The sequence below is a fragment of the Saccostrea echinata genome, unplaced genomic scaffold (assembly GCF_033153115.1).
Source record: "Saccostrea echinata isolate AGI-Se365-2 ecotype Australia unplaced genomic scaffold, CSIRO_AGI_Sech_v1 ptg000007l, whole genome shotgun sequence".
Taxonomy (NCBI): Eukaryota; Metazoa; Mollusca; class Bivalvia; order Ostreida; family Ostreidae; genus Saccostrea; species Saccostrea echinata.
Genome location: NW_026889756.1, coordinates 2,541,421 through 2,563,404, shown reverse-complemented (window position 1 = coordinate 2,563,404; position 21,984 = coordinate 2,541,421). Strand labels below are relative to the sequence as shown.

General features: G+C 33.8%; 1 protein-coding gene and 1 long non-coding RNA gene across 2 annotated transcripts; both read left to right on the top strand.

Moving 5' to 3' along the window:
• The first annotated feature begins 519 nt into the window (after positions 1-519).
• On the top strand, positions 520-2,151 carry LOC133180626 (uncharacterized). The gene has a single exon (XM_061315097.1). It carries the CDS (start codon positions 520-522, stop codon positions 2,149-2,151), a length of 1,632 nt encoding a protein of 543 aa, XP_061171081.1.
• A 2,503-nt stretch (positions 2,152-4,654) lies between these two features.
• On the top strand, positions 4,655-21,732 carry LOC133180837 (uncharacterized). Its single transcript, XR_009720397.1, has 4 exons — positions 4,655-4,688; positions 19,698-19,919; positions 21,127-21,240; positions 21,339-21,732. It is a non-coding gene; the product is annotated as an uncharacterized LOC133180837 (long non-coding RNA).
• Positions 21,733-21,984: the final 252 nt, after the last annotated feature.

The following is a 21,984-nucleotide window of genomic DNA, read 5'->3' as shown; positions in this document are numbered from 1 at the left end:
TCCAGGAATATTTTCCAGGGGAGGGGGGGGGGATGTTCCACCCGAGTCAAAAAAAATTCCAACCCAAAAATTTCTTGAAAAAAAAAACGTAATTCCCTTCCCAAACGTATTTAAAACCCAGAAATTTTGTTGACAAGCAAAAAAAAAAAAAAAAAGTAAATTCCCTTTCCTAACGTGAATTACACCTATTTTGTGGTGGCGATTGTGGATTCCAAGTTTTCTAGGGGGCTCCAAAGTCATTTTTTATTTGCTTCAGTATATACGTTTAGTAACTGTGTAAATTCCAGGAGGGGGGCGGACCCTCCTGACCCCCCTCTAGATCCGCGCATGCTCTATGTTGTTATATAGCAACCAAAGAGATACTAATAAACTGAAACTGAACCAGCTAGATCACATGAAAGGTAATGAGCAGAGTAAGTCTCTTTTAAATATAGAGTAGTGTACTGTACACTATACAAATTTGTAAGTGCATTACGTACACACTGATTGTAAATATTTTCTAGTTTTTGATCAACAATAATGGACCAAGTACCGGATACAGCCCAGCATTTTATCGAGTGTGACACGGAATCCTGTAGGAACTTCTCCGAGTTTTACTGCAATACCTGTCATCAACGAATCTGTGACCAATGCAAACAGCGCCATCTAGAGCAGAACAATGGACATGAAATTGTCCTCTATCAAGAGAGAAAAAGAAAAGTTCCGTCAGAGAAATGCAGGATGCATCCCACCAAAAACATAGATGTCTACTGTGATGATTGCCAGGACTCTGCTTGTTCTGTCTGCTTTTCGCGAGATCACGGTAATCATCTAAACACCGACCTTGAAACCATCTACAATGAAATCTTACAACAATGTCAGGAGGAAATAACAGACATTTGGAAAACAGTCATTCCTAAAGCTGAAGATAATGTCAAATCACTTGAAGAGAAAAGAGAAAATGTTAAGAAAGAAATTACCAAGTTTAGAGTTTCCATGAAGAAGAGAGCAGATGAACTGAAAGAGACAGTTGACAGTGTACTAACTAATAATAATCAAAAACTGGATGAGATTGAGAACTCTGTCATAAATGATAAGGTCGAACAACAGAAGAAAACAGAGGACTACATAAATTACCTAAAAAAAATTGTTTCAGACCTCGAGCGTAAAATGTCATCAATAAAACTTTCTGAAGTTATGAAATTCTATAAAGATATTTCATTAGCTACCCTGAAGAGGCCTAACAAAGCTAAACCCAAACTGCCAATTTTCACACTACGTACACTAAACAAAGAAGAAATAGCCAAACTACTTGGTGAAATTGAACTAGAAAGGTTTGAGCTTGCTTCTGTCACAGAAGTAAATGAAGTAAGTAACCAGGGACATATACCTCACCATTTGTCTCCCTTGCCCCCCGATAAATTCTGGGCCCTCGATAACTCGGGAAATCTCATTCAGTCTGACATGGAAGGAAACATCTTATCAAAGGAAATATCCACCAGTATGTGGTATATCCGAGGTAACCACACAGTCACAACAGATGGAGAACTTCTTTACACAAATAACAAGAAATACACTGTATACAAAGTAGCTAGTGACATGTCCATCAACAAACTTATCAAGACAGGGAGTTTGGAACCTGGAGCCATCTTCTCTTCTCCTTTCAATGGACACATACTGGTCGGGATGGGGACAAAGTCAGACAGCAAAGTAACCATATACAACAGAGAAGGAAGGAAGCTTCAGGACATAAAGAGGGATGATGAAGGACAAACTCTGTACGAAGGCATAGACTACCTCACAGAGAACATTAATGGTGACATTTGTGCATCAGACAACTATGCCAAAAAGGTTGTTGTGGTGACCGCATCGGGAGAATATCGGTTTTCTTACTCTGGTCATGAGTCTCAGTCTGGATTCCGTCCCTATGGAATCTGTACAGATGTTCTGGGACACATTTTGGTGGGTAATGGCTATATTTCACATAGTGAGAATTGTTCTGGTGTCCACTTGCTGGACATTAATGGCCGGTTCCTGTCTTTCCTACTCACACTGGATCAATGTCCTCCACGTCCCTGTGCTCTCTGTATTGATGATCAACACAATCTCTGGGTCGGGGGAAGGAGAAGTTCTACTGTCTCTGTGTACAAGTACTTGCAGAAGACAAAATAATAATATTTTATGTACTGCATTACTCATGATTGATCAATTTGTGTCACAACCCCTGTCAGTGTTAACTCAGAATAAACAAACATAGGTAATCAGAGGTTACAGAGCTCACCTCAACGAATGTTGTCCTTAAGTAAGGCAAAGTCCCAAACTAATAATCTACGCGGGTATGTTAAGGCTACACCCAGAGATATACTACTTGCCTCTACAATATGACGTCATAGTAAGCTGCATGACGTGAAGTTTAGAAATAATGATTTCTTAATATCTATATTTAAAGTTTAATTTCAGGTCAAAGAAATGAATGGAATCATTCAAAAACATAATGTAAACAAAATCATGTCATTTTTGGGTGATATAAACAGCTAAGTATTTATCACGGGGGTTAAATACCAAACCCATGACGTCATAACTATTGATCAAATATTTGCCGAGTGAAAATTAAATGAGACGAGAATTCATGTAAACAAATATGTAAAATGGGAGTTTTAAAGCATATACCGTGAATATCATGTGTGATTCATAAGGAATTAAAGATTACGAATCAGGTACGCTGATATATTCTAATCATGTTTTCTTATAATGAACACAGTCAGTGCTTAAGATCCCGATCAGCCTTTCCTCTGTCGTTCTATAACAACAAAGTTGCAAAAGTTCAACACTACGCCGCATACTTTGAGACATAATTTTTGTTTGTATCGAAATCTTGTATTCTATAGTACTTGGAAAGTGCTGCTAGAATCGTGTGATTAACATGAAATGATGACATTTCCTTGATCGTTTGTACAAAAATGTAATAATTTTGGTAAGGTTTCATGCGAAACTTTGGAATAATTTTTTTCTGTGTTGGGAGAGTAGGATTCTAGAAGCACTTTTCATGACCCAGTGATGTTTTTACATTATTAATTTCACAAAAAGAATTGAATTTTCCCCGGGGTAGTGTTGAACTTTTCACTTTTTTATTAAGGCAATTTTTCTATTTATAGACGTCACGTGATGACGTCGTAGTGGAGTGCTTCTTTTAGCCTAAAACTCAATGACGTCTACACAATGGATAATTATAGTAAATGTTTTATCTATGGCTTTTCCGATTTATCAATGTTACATTTTACGAAAAAAGTCTAAATTCGCCGAAATATGATCTGGGTACTGCCTTAACATACCTGCGTAGTAGTTTGCATTCCTAAATGTAACATTTATGCAATTTTAGTACGATAGGGCTTGCAGTAACTTGGGAATGGACTTACCTAAAAACTTTAAACTAATCACTCATCCAGAAAATGTATGTCATGTTCAGCATCTGAAGCAAGTTTGGGAGTATTCATTCTGTTATGCATCATCCATGCAAGTTTGGTTCAGATAGCCCTTTTAGTTTACTTTAACATGGTCACTCTGGAAAATATAGGTCAGATACAGCATCCAGAGCAAGCTTGTTAGTGTGTATCTATAGATGTATCATCCATGCAAGTTTGGTAAACATAGGGCTAAAAGTGACTTAAAATTAGACCTGCTCCAAAAACTTTAACCTGGTCACTTATCTAGAAAATGTAGGTCAGATCCAACATCCGAAGCAAGTCCAGTAGTGTGCATCCTTAGAGTATCATCCATGCAAGTTTTGTCAATATAGGGCTTACAGTTACTTTGAAATGAGACCTGCTCCAAAATTTTAACCTGCTCCAAAAACATTAACCAGGTCATTCTTCAGCTGAAATAACAGCTTCTGAAACTTTGACTGGTACAATGAAATATACTAGAAGCATCCTCCATGCATCTCTGTTTAATAAAAGGCATAGAAGTACTTGAAAAGAATTCTGCTCCAAAAACTTTAACCTGGGACGCCGACACCGACGGTATTACATAAGCTCCCCTAACTTCTTTGAGGTGCGCTAAAAACGTTTGACAAATAAATTTCTGTTTTTGAAACTGTTTTCTCTGGCTTGTCATACAATATATATATATATATATATATATATATATATATATATATATATATATATATATATATATATATATATATATATATATATATATATATATATATATATATATATATATATATATATATATATATATATATATATATATATATATATATATATATATATATATATATATATATATATATATATATATATATATATATATATATATATAGTTATACAAGAGGCGTGTTATGGGATATTTGGCGTATCTCAGACTCACGTTGTGGGATCCTTAGGTGGTTTATGGGTCATCTATATTTTGACCCATAAACCATGTAGTCTAAACTTCACAGAAATGTTGGAAATGCTATTCCTACCATAAAAAACAAAAAAAATAATTTTTTTGACCTATAAGGATATATAGAAAAATGTCCCACAACGCAAAATCTATTTTTAGAACAGTCGGTCTAAGTCCCTCGCTTTCAACATTTTGTGTATCTATAAATGTCAATTGGAATATCCCACAATACGGTGTAGCGATACACGCAATGCATTGTGGGAGGACTGGGAGGACAATGGCGGCGTTTAGCAGGGGTAAAGAGCTGTAACTGTAAGACAGTAAGTATCTTGTTATTATTAGTAGAGCAATTGAATATAACACATATTTATGATAATTAGACGAGAGAACGAGGAACTTTCGAACTTGTTTGATCGTAAGCACAGTTTAAGGTTGGTCGCGGGTTTACTGCATAAAAATTTTTACGGGAAAACATGTTCAGAAAAATTTGATATAATGTTCCTTAGAATTTGCGGCATATTATCTGAGATTTTTATTAAATTTGCCTACGTGAAGATAAGTAGCTTATATTCTCTAGTATTATGAAATTCATAATTCTGCCCACAAAGTCAGAATGAACGGTATATTGATATAAACATTCTTCGTGCATTAGAATTAATATGCAGTAACTAGTGATGGGAATCGGTAAGAATTTCATAATCGATGATCGGGCTACTGTAACTAACTAATTATCAATTATAATCGGACATTTACAAAGTCTGTCAATTTAGTTTATCAAATGGTAAGAATGGATGAATAACTACTTTGTGTGGTGGTCCAACTGTAGTTAGAATAATCTAACTGTGTTTCGGGACAAGCCCTAGTCCTTAGGACAATATTTTAACGATAGAACGTTCGATCTAGTCCAGCTGGTTCTTCATTCATTTTGTAGAATCCAAAGTATGTCCATACCCGGGAATTAGCGTTGTTACCCGGGTATGAATACAATGTCTGTTCGTCTACGCCATTATGATACACAAATAAGTTAATAGAAAAGTCGCGGCTGGAATATTTGGCTTGAAAACTATTACGCTTGTAAAATAAAATAAATAACCCGATTAATCGGAATAGAAATTTTGTAATCGAGCGCTTGGATTATGCCAACACTCGATTGATTTTCGATTATAATCGATGATTGGAACACCACTAGCAGTAACACTGCGATAGATAATATAATACAAGTAATGTTAGGATGTTCAAGTTCATTATTAAGAATTCAAGTATAACATGGTAAAGGAAAAAAAAAAGTCCACCATTGAAGGGGGGTGGGGGTTATCGGTAATGTTCTTTTTAAGTCAATCGCAATTCAGTATATAGTCAGAACTCTCAAACATTTGTTCTTTCTTGTTTTTTTTTCTTTATTAATTTTTCATCATTAAAAAATGTAAAATACTTGCATTCAGCTTAAACACAGATAGCTTAATTTTGTTATAGAAAAAATTGTACTTGAAGTCTTGATACTTGTATTTCGTAATACATGTACAGTATATTAATATCTGTTTAGAGTGCCATAAAGGTCCGATATGCTGGGTGTTTGTATGAATTCATTTTAAGGGGATGAAGGACACATGGTCACATGACTGTTTAACTACATCATAGTCTCCGTTTATATAAGTGCAATATGTGTAAAGCATTAATTCTTGTATAATTTTTTGACAATTTTTTAACTTTAATTACCATCTTATATAAAAAAATTAAAAAGTTTTTACGTTCTTGTAAACATTAACAAATTATGAAAAAGATTGATCCACTCCTCTGTTTCCCTAAACTGCATGTCCAACAAGTCGGTGACGTCATACATGATCTGTTAGTACAGCAAGATCATACTCGGTGAACACAGGGGTGGTATTACAATGTATTATGTAAAAACAGTTCATAATCAGTATATGATGAAATATTTTGAGAAATGGGGAACACAAAAATTATTTTTCCAAGGCTGATGACGGAAATCATATGTAGGTATATCTTATTTCGCTTATTTAGCTTACCTGTGACGTCATAGTTGGTTTTTCTCGTAGTCGAGAAATGTAACATGACACATTTTTGTCATGCTTATGTCCTCTTTAACGATGTCCTGTGAAATAATGAGGTCAGCTTCATCATTTGAAATTTTTACAGTTATTCAATAATTTGAAGGATTTGCATTTCAACGTAAATTAAAAAATATTGAATGATAGAATTTTTTGTAAATTACGTTTTTTATTGTTTAAGTTGTCTTAAAAAGTGCGTAATTTTCCCTATCCAGATGCAGTGTGATAGACAAAACTTGCTTTTTTGAATTTTAAATCCTAGTTATACTCTGAAATAATTTAAAAGATACATGTCCACTTTGATATTTTTTACATATGCTTAAAAAATCCCATTAAGGACAGAGTAATTAGCCCGGAAACATGGAGAATTAAAACTCCACTTAGATACAGTAGGGCATAGTAATTGTCAATCAATATCTCCAAAATAAGGTAAGAAACCTAATGATATAACTGCTTTAAGATATGTGGGACATACTTAATTAGAAATATACAAAATATGAAAAAAATTGAATGACAAGTATTTTTTCAGCTCAAGGTCCTTCTCCTCCTTATTATAACATGTTTAACATGCATTTCACTGATAAATCAATTCCTTGCTAGCCTGCTTATAAATAGAGAACAACTTTATTAGATTCAAATACAAAATATTTTTTTAAAAAAGAGGAAAATGCATTTAATTAAATTTCATCCATTTTTAGCTCACCTGAGCTGAAAGCTCAAGTGAGCTTTTCTGATCACCCGTTGTCCGTCGTCCGTCCGTCTGTCCGTCCGTCTGTAAACTTTTCACATTTTCAACTTCTTCTCAAGAACCACTGGGCCAATTTTAACCAAACTTGGTACAAAGTATCCCTGGGTGAAGGGGAGTTTAAATTGTAAAGATAAAGGGCCAAGTCCCCTTACAAGGGGAGATAATCAAGAAAAGACAAAAATAGGGTGGGGTCATAAAAAAATCCTCTTCTCAAGAACCACTGAGCCAGAAAAGCTGAAACTTATGTGGAAGCATCCTGGGGTAGTGTAGATTCTAAATTGTTAAAATCATGACCCCCGGGGGTAGGGCGGGGCCACAATAGGGAATCCAAGTTTTACATTGAAATATATAGGAAAAATCTTGAAAAATCTTCTTCTCAAGAACCACTGGGCCAGAAAAGCTGAAACTTATGTGGAAGCATCCTTGGGTAGTGTAGATTCTAAATTGTTAAAATCATGACCCCCAGGGGTAGGGCGGGGCCACAATAGGGAAGCCAAGTTTTACATTGAAATATATAGGAAAAATCTTGAAAAATCTTCTTCTCAAGAACCACTGGACCAGAAAAGCTGTGGCGGGGCCACAATAGGTATTACAAGGAGGGGGGGGGGGGGATCTGGTAAAGAACAGCATAGCCAAAGTTACTCAGGTGAGCGATGTGGCCCATGGGCCTCTTGTTAGTGTTTAGGGTTGATGTTATCCTTAAAATAACAAATGTGTTGTTTTTTTTTTTTGGCTGTGATGAGCAAACATGGTGCATTACACACCTCCTCTTCATTGCAAATTTATGTGCATACATACAGCCTTTCAATTTTTCAATGTAGCAATTTACTGAAACCGTTACTTTCATTTTGCATGCCATATTTTTAACACTGAATCAATTTGATTGACCTTTAGTAGTTTAGTATCATTTTCAATATAAAATGAATTCCATGCATTTTGCATCACATTTATTATGTTTTATAAGTTTGTTCTTATACATTACACATATAATCAGAGCAGAATTAACTTATAATCCTCTAGGTTCATACATACAGTGTGCGAAACTAATCTGGAGAATGAAATAGCCCATTTGACTATCTCATTTGAAATTGGGATAGACCGTAGACAAATAGGAATGTCCAAAGAAAGTAAATTAGGAAAAAATGTGCTCTTGTTATTGTTAAATTTTTTAAAATTTATTCATTTATATTCTTATTGAAGTATCTGCTATATATTTTCATGATTATCTAGTGAAAATTAAATATAATCATGCAGTGTTCATGCATTTCACACCCCAAAAAACTGTGCAATTATTCAGACTCATCGTATATAAACTTCACTCTGCAGACCAGCTAATATTTGTGAAAGACACAAACTCTAATTTCATCTTTATAGCTTTCCCTTTTCTCGGATTCATTATTTTATTTTCAATTTTTTTGGTTGTCTTTTTGTTGATTCAATTTGTGTTTTAATGCAGTGCTTCCTGCAGTCAGGATTTGTAGCATGCCTGATATACATAAACAGCAAGCATTGGGTAAAAATTGTACACCACTAATTCATCGAAAGATGCACAATGTTATAAATTAATAAGTAAAGAGATTTAACAACAGTTCTTTTACCATGTAAAATATAAAAGTATTAAATTATTTTTTCACAATTATTTTGTTTATAATTATGTGTTAAAAATACGAAATGGTCATTCTTGTTCAATCTCATTTTACCCATGGCCAAAATTGGGATAGAGAATTCGGTCTGTTTCAATTCGGATCGGGGTAGACCAATTCAATTTGAGATAGATTCGGACCATCGGACAGGCGTTAATACTTTCGCACACTGTACATACGCCTCGTATGGACTAGATTCTATTGCTAATTAAAGTAATTTTCAGAGAAATAAGCAGGAAGCAATGCAACATCGCCTTTGTGATGTAACTCACGTCATAATCAAATGTGCACAAAACAACCACTCGAATTGTCTAAATTGTGTACCGAAATTGATGACAAAAGCAAACCCGCGACCTACCTTACAAATGACGGATGCTTCAGCCTGAAGCAGCTGTGAAGCATAATTACCAGCTTGTCAACCTCAAAAAAGCACATGCACCGATTCTGAATGCAGATGGCATACTTGGGGTGTTAGTTTTATGTTTATAGTTTCCATACATGTTTAGGCCAAACAAAAAAATATGTTTGTTTACTGTTACATGCCGAAATAAAATAGGGCCGATAGGTAGGATTTTTTTTATTTTATTGAATTTTTTTATACACAAATTCAAATGAATTGGTTGAAAAACAAGACAGTTTTACCATTGTGTGGTGCTTTACTTTTGTTTGGGCTTGCCATATGGCAATATCTTTCTTGCCAACTGCCTTACAGCTACCACACAATGAAAAAAACTGTCTTGTATTTCTTCTTTAATTCCATGTTGCACTAACTATTTCTAGTACTTTCGATTTCAAACGCTTGACTGATTAAGATGCATGTAAAAGTTAAACCGACGAATGAGTGACTTCTGGATTTTTACGACGAAAAAAAATTTGGGTTGCCTATTAGATATAGGGTCAGTCGGGTAACTGTAAACAAACATATTTTTTTATTATGCCTTACCTCTGATGAAAGAAAGGAGGGAGAACATAATATAGGGCCTACTACAGAAGCATTAGGAAAAACCTCAGTTATAAAACATTTTTTTGCATTTGTTTGAGATTGGCATGATTCAATTCCCACTACGGTTATTTCTAGATATTTGTGGCTTTTCCACATTGCATCTTTTGCCATTTGCTCAATTGCTAAGAGAAGTGTTGCACAACTTTTCATACAAACAGGGTTTTCTAAACATTTTGATCGTGATCATAAAAATTTTTATGACCAGGACGAGGGAAGGGGCCATATCATGTGCTATATGTGCATACTGCCGAAAAATGGCCCAATGCATTGATGCACTGATGCCATGCAGCACAACACACATTGTTTTCTACTTTGTGAAGTTCATATCAGTCTGCTCTATCGGTACAGTATTCATCGTCGAAGGTAGATGGAATCTGTAATGTATCATATTAAAAAATTGGAACCGACATTCAACATATTTTACATCCATTGGCAAAGAAATGTTGAGTCATTTTGGATGGCTTACCACAGATTTACGAAAAAAATTTTACCTTACAATGAAAAACCACATCATCGAAGTTTTTTATCTTTGCCTGTCCCTTGATCTCTAAATCGACAATTTAAAAAAAGTGTGTGTTTGGTTTAAATGTAATTTTCCTAAATACTTGCTGTGGTAGATGACGAATGATTTATGAATTTCTTAGAAACAGAAAAATCACTTTTGCTAGTCAATGTCAAATGATTTGGCAATTCCTATGGCATCCTTTAGCAACTTAAATTTAGGTGTCAAAGATACATGTATATGCATTATTATTAGCACAAAACTATGACATATTTTAGAATGACCTGAATATATTTCCTCTAGACTCCTTAAATTTCAAAATGACCCTGGTTAGTGGCTATAAATAACAGGGCCATTTGCCCGCATCTGTTGTTTTACCTTCCCAGGCACTGTATAACAACTTTTTTTACACTTATAAATAATTGAAATTAAATACAGGTACATTGATATTTTCGGAATTTCCCATATTTAACATGACAAGGATCACGTCAACACATTGCTGTAAAGATCGCTGTATTTAAAGAGTTCTATATGCTGTTTGTTTTTAGGTCACCTGAGTCACTCAGGTGACCTATTGCTATCCGTTTTTGTCCGTCGGCGTGCGACGTGCGTCGTGCGATGTGCGTTAACATTTGAACATTTTTAGCTTCTTCTCTGAAACCGCTCAACCAATTTCAACTAAATTTGGCATATAGCATCTATGGGTGAAGGGGAACAAAAATTGTGAATTTCATGGTCCCTGCCCCCCTGGGGCCTGAGGGGTGGGGCTAAAACCACCAAAATTAATGCAATCTTTAAAAATCTTCTTCTTTACTCCTGGACATCAAGCTGTCAAACTGTTGGCATAATTGTGATAAGCATTGAGTCCTCTACCAAAATTGTGAAATTCATGGCCCCAGGGTCAGGGGTTCTGGTGGTAGGGCGGGGCTATATAGATCATATAGTGAAAGTGCATTATTTCTTTGAAAATCTTCTTCTCTGCTCCTGGGTATTAAATAAACTAACTAAGTATATAGTTATGATGAGTAAGAGTGACTCTTCCAAAATTGTGAAATTCATGTCCCCAGGGGCAGGGGTTCTGGTGTTAGGGCGGGGCTCTATTGATTATATAGTGAAAATGCATTAGTTCTTTGAAAATCTTCTTCTCTGCTCCTGGGTATTAAATAAACTAACTAAGTATATAGTTATAATGAGTAAGAGTGCCTCTTTCAAAATTGTGAAATTCATGTCCCCAGGGGCAGGGGTTCTGGTGTTAGAGCGGGGCTCTATTGATTATATAGTGAAAATGCATTAATTCATTGAAAATCTTCTTCTCTGCTCCTGGGTATTAAATAAACTTACTAAGTACATAGTTAGGATGAGCAAGAGTGCCTCTTCCAAAATTGTGAAATTCATGGCCCCTGGGTCAGGGGTTCTGGTGTTAGGGCAGGGCTCTATTGATTATATAGTGAAAATGCATTAATCCTTTGAAAATCTTCTTCTCTGCTCCTGGGTATTAAATTCAGTAACTAAGTACATAGTTATGATGAGCAAGAGTGCCTCTTTCAAAATTGTGAATTTCATGGCCCCTGGGTTATAGGAGTGAAACGGTTCACCGCGGTATCGATTCACCGCGGTATTTTTTCTCGGTTTGATACACGGTGCAAAATCTCTAATTTTCGGTTCGGTTCATTTTTCGGTCGGGATCATTATTCAGTCGAGTTTGGCATAAGGTAAAATATGTTACTCAGTATAAATATGTATAGAAAACATAAATTTTTGATGACTGATAGCTTGTAAAATAATTTTTGACAGTCAAATAATTTTAATCAATTTCTTCTAGTCAATTTGCAAATAGAATTCGTAAAATATGTGACTAGATTTAGAAAAAGAAAACATAAAACAACGTTGAATTTGTCTCTTTCTATCAAAATGTATCGTATCGAAAATAACCGAACCGAGAGAAAATTATACAATACGTATCGAACCGTGAAGGAGGTGTCTCGTTTCACCCCTACTGGGTTAGGGGTTCTGGTGTTAGGGTGAGGCTCTATTGATTATATAGTGAAAATGCATTAATCCTTTGAAAATCTTCTTCTCTACTCCTGGGTATTATTAAAACACAGTAAATACATAGTTATGATAATCAAGGATGCCTCTTTCAAAATTGTGAAATTCGTGGCCCCTGGATCAGGGGTTCTATTGATTATAAAGTGAAAATGTTTTAATTCTTTAAAAATCTTTTTCTCTGCACCTGGGTATTATTTAAACAAACTAAGTACATTGTTATGATAAGCAAGGATGCCTCTTCCAAAATTGTGAAATTCATGGCCCCGGAGACAGGAGTTCTGGTGCTAGGGCGGGGCTATATAGATCCTATAGTGAAGGTGAATTATTTCTTTGAAAATTGAAAATCTTCTTCTTTGCCCCTGGGTATTGCTTAAACAGGCTAAAGTACATTGTTATGATACACAAGGATGCCTCTTCCAAAATTGTGAATATTATGACCCCAAATTTAAGGGTTCTGGTGAGGGGGGGGGGGGGGGGCTTCTATTGATTATAAAGTGAAAAAGCAAAATTTCTTTGAAAATATTCTTTTCTTCTTCTGGTTAAAAAAGCAAAGAAGCTAAGGGTATAGTTATGATGAGCAAGTGTGCTTCTTCCAGAGTAGTGAATTTCATGACCCCTGGGTCAGATGTGCTGGTGTGAGAGTGGGGCTCTTGATAATTTAGTGAAAATGCATTAATTCTATTAAATAATCCTGTTTGCTCCTTAGTGTTAAGCAGATAAACAAAGTGATGATGAGCAAACATATGGTCCCACGGTCAGAAGCTCTGGTGTTTTGGGGTTGGGGGGTTGGGGGGGGGCTCTATTGATAATATAGTGAATCTGTAGTAAAAATGCATTATTTATTTAAAAATCTTCTCCGCACCTGGGCATATCTGAGGCAAACAGAGTAAAAGTTTTTATAAGGAAGGGAATTTTTACCAGATTTTTGAACATCTGGACCATTTGATCAAGTGTTCTGGTCCTGCCCAGGGCTCTATTAGTTTGTATTCTACTGAGAGGAGTTATTCCCCTTTGCCATTTACTTTTGATAATTTATCACTGTAAATAATGTACTTGAAAGGTAAATAGAGAATTATGCAAAAACTTTTATTGTATAATACAAAAGTACTTTCATAGTTTTAATGATCAGATAGACTTGTAAGTAGTAGATAAATAAAAATGAGACAAAAATAACTTGTCTTATTAAATATTCATCAAAGACCAAGAGATGCCAATGTAAGAGATTTCAACAAAGGATTAAAATAGTACAGAAGCATTGATAATTTGTTAATATACTGTATAGTGATAGTGATAAATGGGGAACAGATTAGATCCTAATTTATGAACTGTTAATGAATATTAAGACCAATTATTTTGTTGATCATGATCACCCTATTTTTCTTGCTTTTGGGCAACAAAGCTTCACCTTTCAGTTCATTTTATACTCTATGCATCCTTGAAATTGTTTTATCATACTCAGGTGACCGTTAAGGCCCTTGGGCCTCTTGTATAATTAAATGCATTAAAGTTGACAGTTTGTCAGTTATAATGCTATATTTTCTCACAATAAGCTAGCTTACAATTAAAAAATTTATCATCTTTTAGAAATATATGTATAAAAGTTCCCACAGGTAACAAGGACTTCCTGTGTATACTGTGTGTGTATAGGTATTAACACCATACACGATCAGCCTCTGGGAAAATCTTAGTCCCTCCCCTCACCAGAGAAAACTGTTCGTTTAAAAATATCAGCCTTTAAAACTGGTCGCTGAAGAGGCTACTAGTTCTAAAATGGTAGTGGCCCATACTGATTTTTAACAGCTGGTATTACAGGCACTTGTTTTGGTAATAAATTTTTCAACCCATAGTATGATGCCCCCCCCCCCCCTTCCCCAAAATTGAACTTATTTACACTTTCAGAGGAAATGCACTGGCAAACTGTTTATTACCATTGTCCTCTACGATAATTTATCTACACAACTATCTATGACATGTTTGTCTTATTTACAGGGATTTATCAGCCTATTTTGGGAAACGCCATTTTTGGGGAATTGGGAAAAAATTATCGGCTTTTTGATAAAATTGGGAAAAAATCAAAAATGTTGCTTAAATCATGTATTCAGGTGTAATTCATTTAACATTTCATCATGAACTCTAATTTGCATGGGCAACCAAACAAACATTTAAATATGATCCAACTTCATACAAGATCAATAATTATTATGAATAATAGACTAATAAAAGTAAATTGACTTCAATGAGTGTAAAGTGTTTATACAATTTAGGGTAGTACATTTGTGTATGAGATTCCAATTTAGGTCATTATAGAGTCTGTCTGGAGATCATAAACACATCTTCTCAAAGCCCTCTTTTAATATGTAATAATGCATTGAAAATATATTTTTCTATTTGAAATATTGCCAACAGTCCTTACCATTCACTCGTAGATCAATTGAGTAGGTAGAAACAACTTAATAAATCTATATAATTACACAATATCACCATTTTCAGAAAAAACTGAGGAAATTCGGAATAAAAGTTGGCGATGTTTTTACAGTGTTTTTAAACACTTGTTATGACTGTACCTTTGCTACACGAATTAAATAGATGAAAATTAAAGACATTCTGACAATTTTACTTAGTGTTTTCCCAAGATGATTAAATATAAAAGCATTGTTTACCAATTGGGAAAAAATACTGCCAAATTGGGAAAAATTGGACTTATTTTCAATTGGGAATGGGGCCGAATTTCAGCCCCTGAGAAGGTACTGATAAATCCCTGATTTATTAATTTTCTTTTATTTCCGTAAACAGTGTCAAAACTCTGCTCGCCGAGTGCAAAAGTCGACTTTCTTGTCTAGTCTAACTTTCAAGATAAATTTGTTGTAAAGTAAATAAAACTAATCTTTTAGTATATAATATAATTAAAACTAATTTGATATTGTATATTTAACAAGTAATCAAAACTAATTATATAAAAATATATATATATATTGTATACGCAGCTAGGTTTAGGACTCCCATACTTACATCAGCCTATATGCAGAGCTTCTGGAAATCGATTATGACGTCACAATGAAACTGAACAAATAAATCCTAAATACTAATGTTTTCTTTTTCATACACACTCAAATACAGTCTTTTCTCATAACATGATAAATATTGTAAACATAAATTGATGTGTAACTTATCATGTCATAATAACACTATTTGAATGTAGAATTTAAGCCATCTTGACCTTCCTGCACTGACTAAGATGACGTCACACCCTAGTTTGACAGACAGTTTCTCTGTACTTGAGGCGTAGATCAAGCTATTATTGTAGCTTGTAAATATCAAATTAAAATAAGTGTGATCTGACCAAAACTAAGTCATATTTTTGAATGTATTAATCAATATTTTATAGTCTAATTAGGCCTAAAAAAAATTGTTTGCTTCCTGTAACATTCCCAAAAAATCAAGGGTCGGTAGGTCGGGATTTTTTTTTTTTTTTTTTTTTTTTTTTTTTTTTGCTTATGGATAATAGGGTCAAACATCCCCAGACTGAATTAACCAGGTGTTATATTTAAAGTGGACACCCAAAATGGCTGCTTAGCGGCAGAGAACGAAATTCTAAAAGTTGTGGGTGGAAATTGTTGTTACAATAATGATTACTCTTTATATTCAAGGTAAATGTTGACTAGGATGACATATTTTATATCTCAAATAAAGCTACAATTAATATTTTTTGAATAAATGGAATCAGCTGATCGATCGAACCAAAGAGCAAATGCAGATTTGGCAGAAAAAAAAAAATCCGCCGGGGGATAATTTGAATGGGTCGGTCGGGTTACAGGAAACAAACTTATTTTTTTTTTAGGCCTTAAATTGAAAATGTGTAGACCTCATATAAAGCCACAGTAAGGCACATTTATACATTAACTATCTAGAATAACAGGCACAGCCCCTTGAAAATCTCAAAAGTTCAACGATATCTGCTTCACTATAATTTATGAATTTTTATACGCCCGTCTTTAGACGGAACGTATTATGTTATGGCGTTCATGTCCATCTGTCTGTCTGTCTGTTAGCCTTTCTCGTGTCCGGCTCATAACTTTAATACTATTAGGCCTAGGATTATCAAACTTTGTCAGCTGATACTTCTTTGGTAGAAGGTGTGTCACGCACTAAAAGTAGGTCGTTCTGACCTTTAATTAAGATGCTATGGCCAAATATGGAAAAATCCTGTCCGGCTCATAACTAGAAAACTATTAGACTTATAATCATCAAACTTGGCCAGTTTATGCATCTTAGGTAGAAGGTGTGTCGCGACCTATTTCAAGGTCACTGTGACCTTTAATTTAAGTGAAATTTTTAAAAAAAAAACTGTCTTTTTACTATTAAATTACACAATCCCAAAAAATGTAGAAGTGTTGCAGTATCCTTATCAAAAAGATGTTAAAATCAAGAAATACTTATTTTTTTCATTATATACTTTACAGCAATCTATAACAAATATAATGTTACAAGAGAAATTCCACCTCTCCCATGGGTGTAATTATCAAGCACTGGTCAAGGAGAATTTTGATAACAGAAAATTGCATGTCAAATTAGCGAGAAATTAGTTTAGTGTGAGGAGCTAACTGGTAGAGCATCTCTGATCAAGCAGGTGTTATCTATATCTCTTGGGAAATGGGCAGAGGAATCAGCCATGTTGGATTAAATAGTTTTTTGTGGGCTAGCCTAACTTTTAAAATGAATTTGGTGAAAAGTAATTAAAACTAATTTGATACAATAATTGTATAATAAACTAATTTGATATTGTATAATAAACTAATAGATAGTCCCTACAAATCTAAGAGTCATTGACAAGCAGAAACCTTATTAAAAATGTTGCATCAAGATTACAATTTTTTTTTTCTTTTTATAAATCTTTGTAACAAATTGAAAAAAAAAAATCTTTGTTTTCAAATTTAATTTCAGAATGACATAAATATTCATTTTAATTGCACTACAAAGCAGATAGCACAGATCCATTCATCCCTTGGGAGTAATGAGTGGACATGCATCCAGTTAAAGATTAATTAATGAGTTCAGTGTAGGAAGGCTAGCTGTTCTCAATCATTTCTGTTAGAGCATCTCTGATCAAGCAGTTCTTATCTGTATCCTTTGGGAATTAGACAGAAGAACTGCTGGTCAGTTTATAGCATATGTCATTTGATGGCCAGTCTTTTATTTTAAAATTAAATTGGTATAGATTAAGTTGTTAAGACTAAATTGATTTTGTTTAATATGATATTTTTATATAATTTTTTGAAAATATCAACTAGTAAATTTCAGAGCATCATGTCTCACAAATATGAAAGATGTGTGTGTGTGTCACTGTGTGTGTGTGTGTGTGTGTGGGGGGGGGGGGGGTGCAGATGGGCATTTGTCAAGCTCTAACACTACCAGTTGAGGATCTATAATGTAATATTTGTTATAATGCCTACACCACAGGAAATGTATAAACAAAAATTGTAAGAAATGGAAAAATCTTGGAAATCCTTGTATCAAGGTTGACTTTATTTTCTTGCACTCTAAACTGTTCGTGATAATTGAACAATATTTGACGGGTGTATCATGCTGGGGCACTTTATTATACAAAGGTAGTAACATCCCTACTACTTTGAAAAGTGCCAGGAGCTGGTTGTGCGCTGTTGCTTTTTTCCGTATTTTACCATTATTTCAATGCATATTATGTCAATGTAGGAAGTTTATCAAAAATTTTACATAATTCTCAGGCATGGGGAAGTTGCTCCCAGCACTTTTCAGGTTAAGGAATTTGTCTTAAAGAAAACAAAATTAATTTCATAGTGAAAAGATATCCGTATATCGTTGTACTTTATGATCTTTGTAGCCATACATACTTTTTGTAATTTTAAACATGTCACTTGACAAACAGCTGATGTAAGTAAAGTTGCTTTGGCCGAACTCGGCAAAGACCTCATATATATGAGGGTTGTCCCAGAAAACACAAACTTTTTGTATATTTCAGAAACTATTTGACCAGAACTAATAATTTTTTGCAAGTTGTTGGAAAATGATATTTTCAGTATTATGACAAAATATTTTAGGCTTGTGATGTCATTAATATGTAAAAACGGCATTTAAAGGGTGTTAAATATCGGTGGTCTGCACACTGCAGTTTATTGACTTTTAAAAGTAGCATTGTCAATGAATTTTTCTTTATTACCAGGCTATACGGAAATATAATGTCACAAACTTTACCTCCATAAATACTCTTCGATCTAGCTGATATACTTGTGTATGAAAATTCATTAATTTGATATCATTAATGACAAATATATGACGTTATATGCCAGAACACTTTTAATTAGATATTGTTAAAAATGGTGACGTTTAGTGATAATTTGGAGCACAAATTATTAAGCAGCACTGTCTTTAAAACGGGATAGGACTCTTGTCCATACGATGAAAGAGATATTAGTGCTGGAAGAGACATTTTGTAGACCAAAAGAAATGAAGACAAGCTGAAAGTCCTGAGCTTTACGTCATAAGCCTAAGCCAAGGCCATCGTTAAACAATGTGAACTGTTAGGTTTATTATCGGAATTGAGAAATTGTCTATTGAAAGAATTAATTCCACAATCTTTTAGCAACACACGCCGTATTTGAGATGCATTACTTGGTAAATAAAATAAAATTAAATACTGTGCCGAATTTATGCTTAAATAAATTAATTTTATCAGAAGCACATTTCCAGAAAAAATTCACAAAAATGTTGATCATGATCTATGCCTATTTTTAACTTTACAGTATTAGTGAAACAAAAGATATTGAAAATGTTCACGTATTTCTGGGACAACCCTCCTACATATGCAAATAGTAGAATTCCCATTAATCAAAACTCATGCTGTAAAAAAAAAATCAACACTATATTTATTTTCTCGGAATATTTTTTGGCGTATTATTTCCTGTGGGCATCCTTAACCTTGCTGCGTTATATTTTTTATTTGGATTTTTATATCTTTACAACAAATTGCAGAGTGTCATGTCTCACTAGGATGACAATTTTTTAGAGTAAAGAATAACATAATTTTCTTGCACTCTAAAATGTGTACGATAATTGAACAATATCATACAGTGGCAGGGATTTTTATTACTCTTGCAAATTGTATGAAACAAAAATTATTTTTGGAAAAATACATTGTGATTCATATATTGTGACTACTATATTGTGATTGTTGCATAAAACCTGTATTGTTCCTGCAGTCCTAATATTTCATCATATATGTTATTATGTTTATATGTAACTTTAAACTTTTTATTTATGGTTTTCATTATCATTTTACAAGCATTGATGCATCTGACAGCTTCCAAAGGCTTGGAAAGTAGGTTAATGATGCAGCTATAGACAACCCCATCTTATGCATGTTATGAGAAGTTAAAAGTGTTTAACAACTACTCCAGGCTTTTTCTTTGCAAGAAGGGATATTGATAGAGGGAAGGAGATCAGATATGACTATGGTGATCCCATGCCCAATGGACAATCTTCCTTGGAGTTCATCACTCATCAGGTAAATATTTAGAATAATGGATTTTCAAATTTGATACGCTGCATCCTCTTTGTAGTGCATTTTTTTTTCAATGTTCTTGAGAGGTCAAGAGATGAAAAATGTTTTACCCAACAGTGTTCCAAGTCACACTTACTTTCAGGTCACTAAATGAGGACCTAAAAAAAATTTTGGCCACCATTTCAGAATATTTCACTTGCCATAATGAAAATATTTTGTGAATAACAATAGTAAAACAAGGAACTAACACCCTGTATGTTTTATGTCTTTACTAAATCAAAGATGTAAGGTATTACTGTGACTATAAACAATTTGCTAGGTTTAAGGAAATATTTTTATTAGTACAACCACCCTTATGGTTGTACAGTACACAGAGGAACACAAGAAGACTGATCCTAGAATTAAAATTTATTCAAAAGAAAATACCAAGTTTGACACTTATTGAGACAGGACTTTGCCAGCTGTTTGTCATGTTTACTTATTATTACATAGTACGTACCTAACCCATTAAACAGTCATTATTAATGCTGCCAAAACACTTAATTAGTTGTAATATGCAAGCAATTGACCAAATGTTTCAATAACAAGGTCAGGTTCTAAAAAGTTTATGATGTTTGGATGCCATTCTGTCAGGGACGTATAGTATAGGTCCGTGGTTCCATCAAACTGTATAAGTAGTCACTATTAAAGCATGCTGTCATAACATTACGACTTGATGATTAATGATTTTTTTTGCGGACAAACAGACAGATGGATGCACAGGGCAAAAACTATATACCCCCGAATCTACGATTACAAGGGCACTAAAATTGATGTTCAGCAGATGCAAGTTTCTGAAGTTTACATCATGTACATTGAAATATATTAATTTGTGAACTTTTTTTCCAAGAATAGGAAAATAGCAATTGGTGAAAATGATGAATTAATTAAATTGATGGGGAAAAAACAACATCTTTTTGTGATCCATATTTTAGATAAGACCAAAAAAATAATCTTGTTTCCTGCTACCAGCCTGAAAAAAAAAAATAGGGTAGGTAGGTAGGAAAATTATTTTATTGTATATTTTCATTTTATTTTTTTTTTCGACAACATGTTAGCATGTTAAATTTCTATTCAAAATGCATCGAAATAGCATACATTAAAGGTATCTGAATGTAGTTGTAGGCATAAATATAATCACAATTAATTTTGTTTTGCACATATATTATAGGAAGCATTTTGGAGGCAAACCCTGTTGCAGCATTTCTACATGTTCCACAGATTGTACAGACTAGTCAGGACCTTGTAAATTCACATGTTCAACAGCTTAGGCAATTTAGTACAGGTATGTGTAACTCTTCTGAAATATAGGAGGAAATTTCAATACAAGACTTGTAGCATAACTTATATTACATTGTCAGTTCTTCTTTGCATGTTCCTTAGAGTGGATTATTGAGGCAGACCCTGATGGAAAACTTGCACATGTTCCACAAACCAGTGAAGACCATTTTGCAGAATATAAACTTTTTCCGCAGATAAGCCAAGACCCTAATGGTGTTCATGTGTGTGTGGTTAATTATTTGCTCTGAAGCTGATATGTGGACTGAATATAAAACTGTCTTTTTCTACAGTTAAGTCCATCTTAATCTGAAAATACTACCGGTACATTTTGAATTATGCTTTATTATGCAGAAAAAAAAATAATTAGTTTCAAATATGAAAAGTCTGTTGATACACTGCTTTGCAATTCCAAAAGTGATAATGTGATAAGTTTTGATGTGAATATGTGACATGTGCCATTATCAATTTTCATAAATAAAATCAAATACAAAGGCCATTCCAATTTAATGTTTTGCTTGTCGGACCCGCACGCTCTTATTTGAACAAAGCTATACAAATAATATTAATTTAAATCTCCTGCACCTGGGAAATTCTGTGCCAGTTTCTGTTTTATTTCCGCTCTATTTTTGATAATTTAAATCTGTTTACTCTACAAATCAGAAAAAAGTAGAAAAAATATAATTGTCACTCAATTTTTTTCATGTTATGCCTAAAAATTTTGCGTACAAAAAAGTAATAATATTATTAT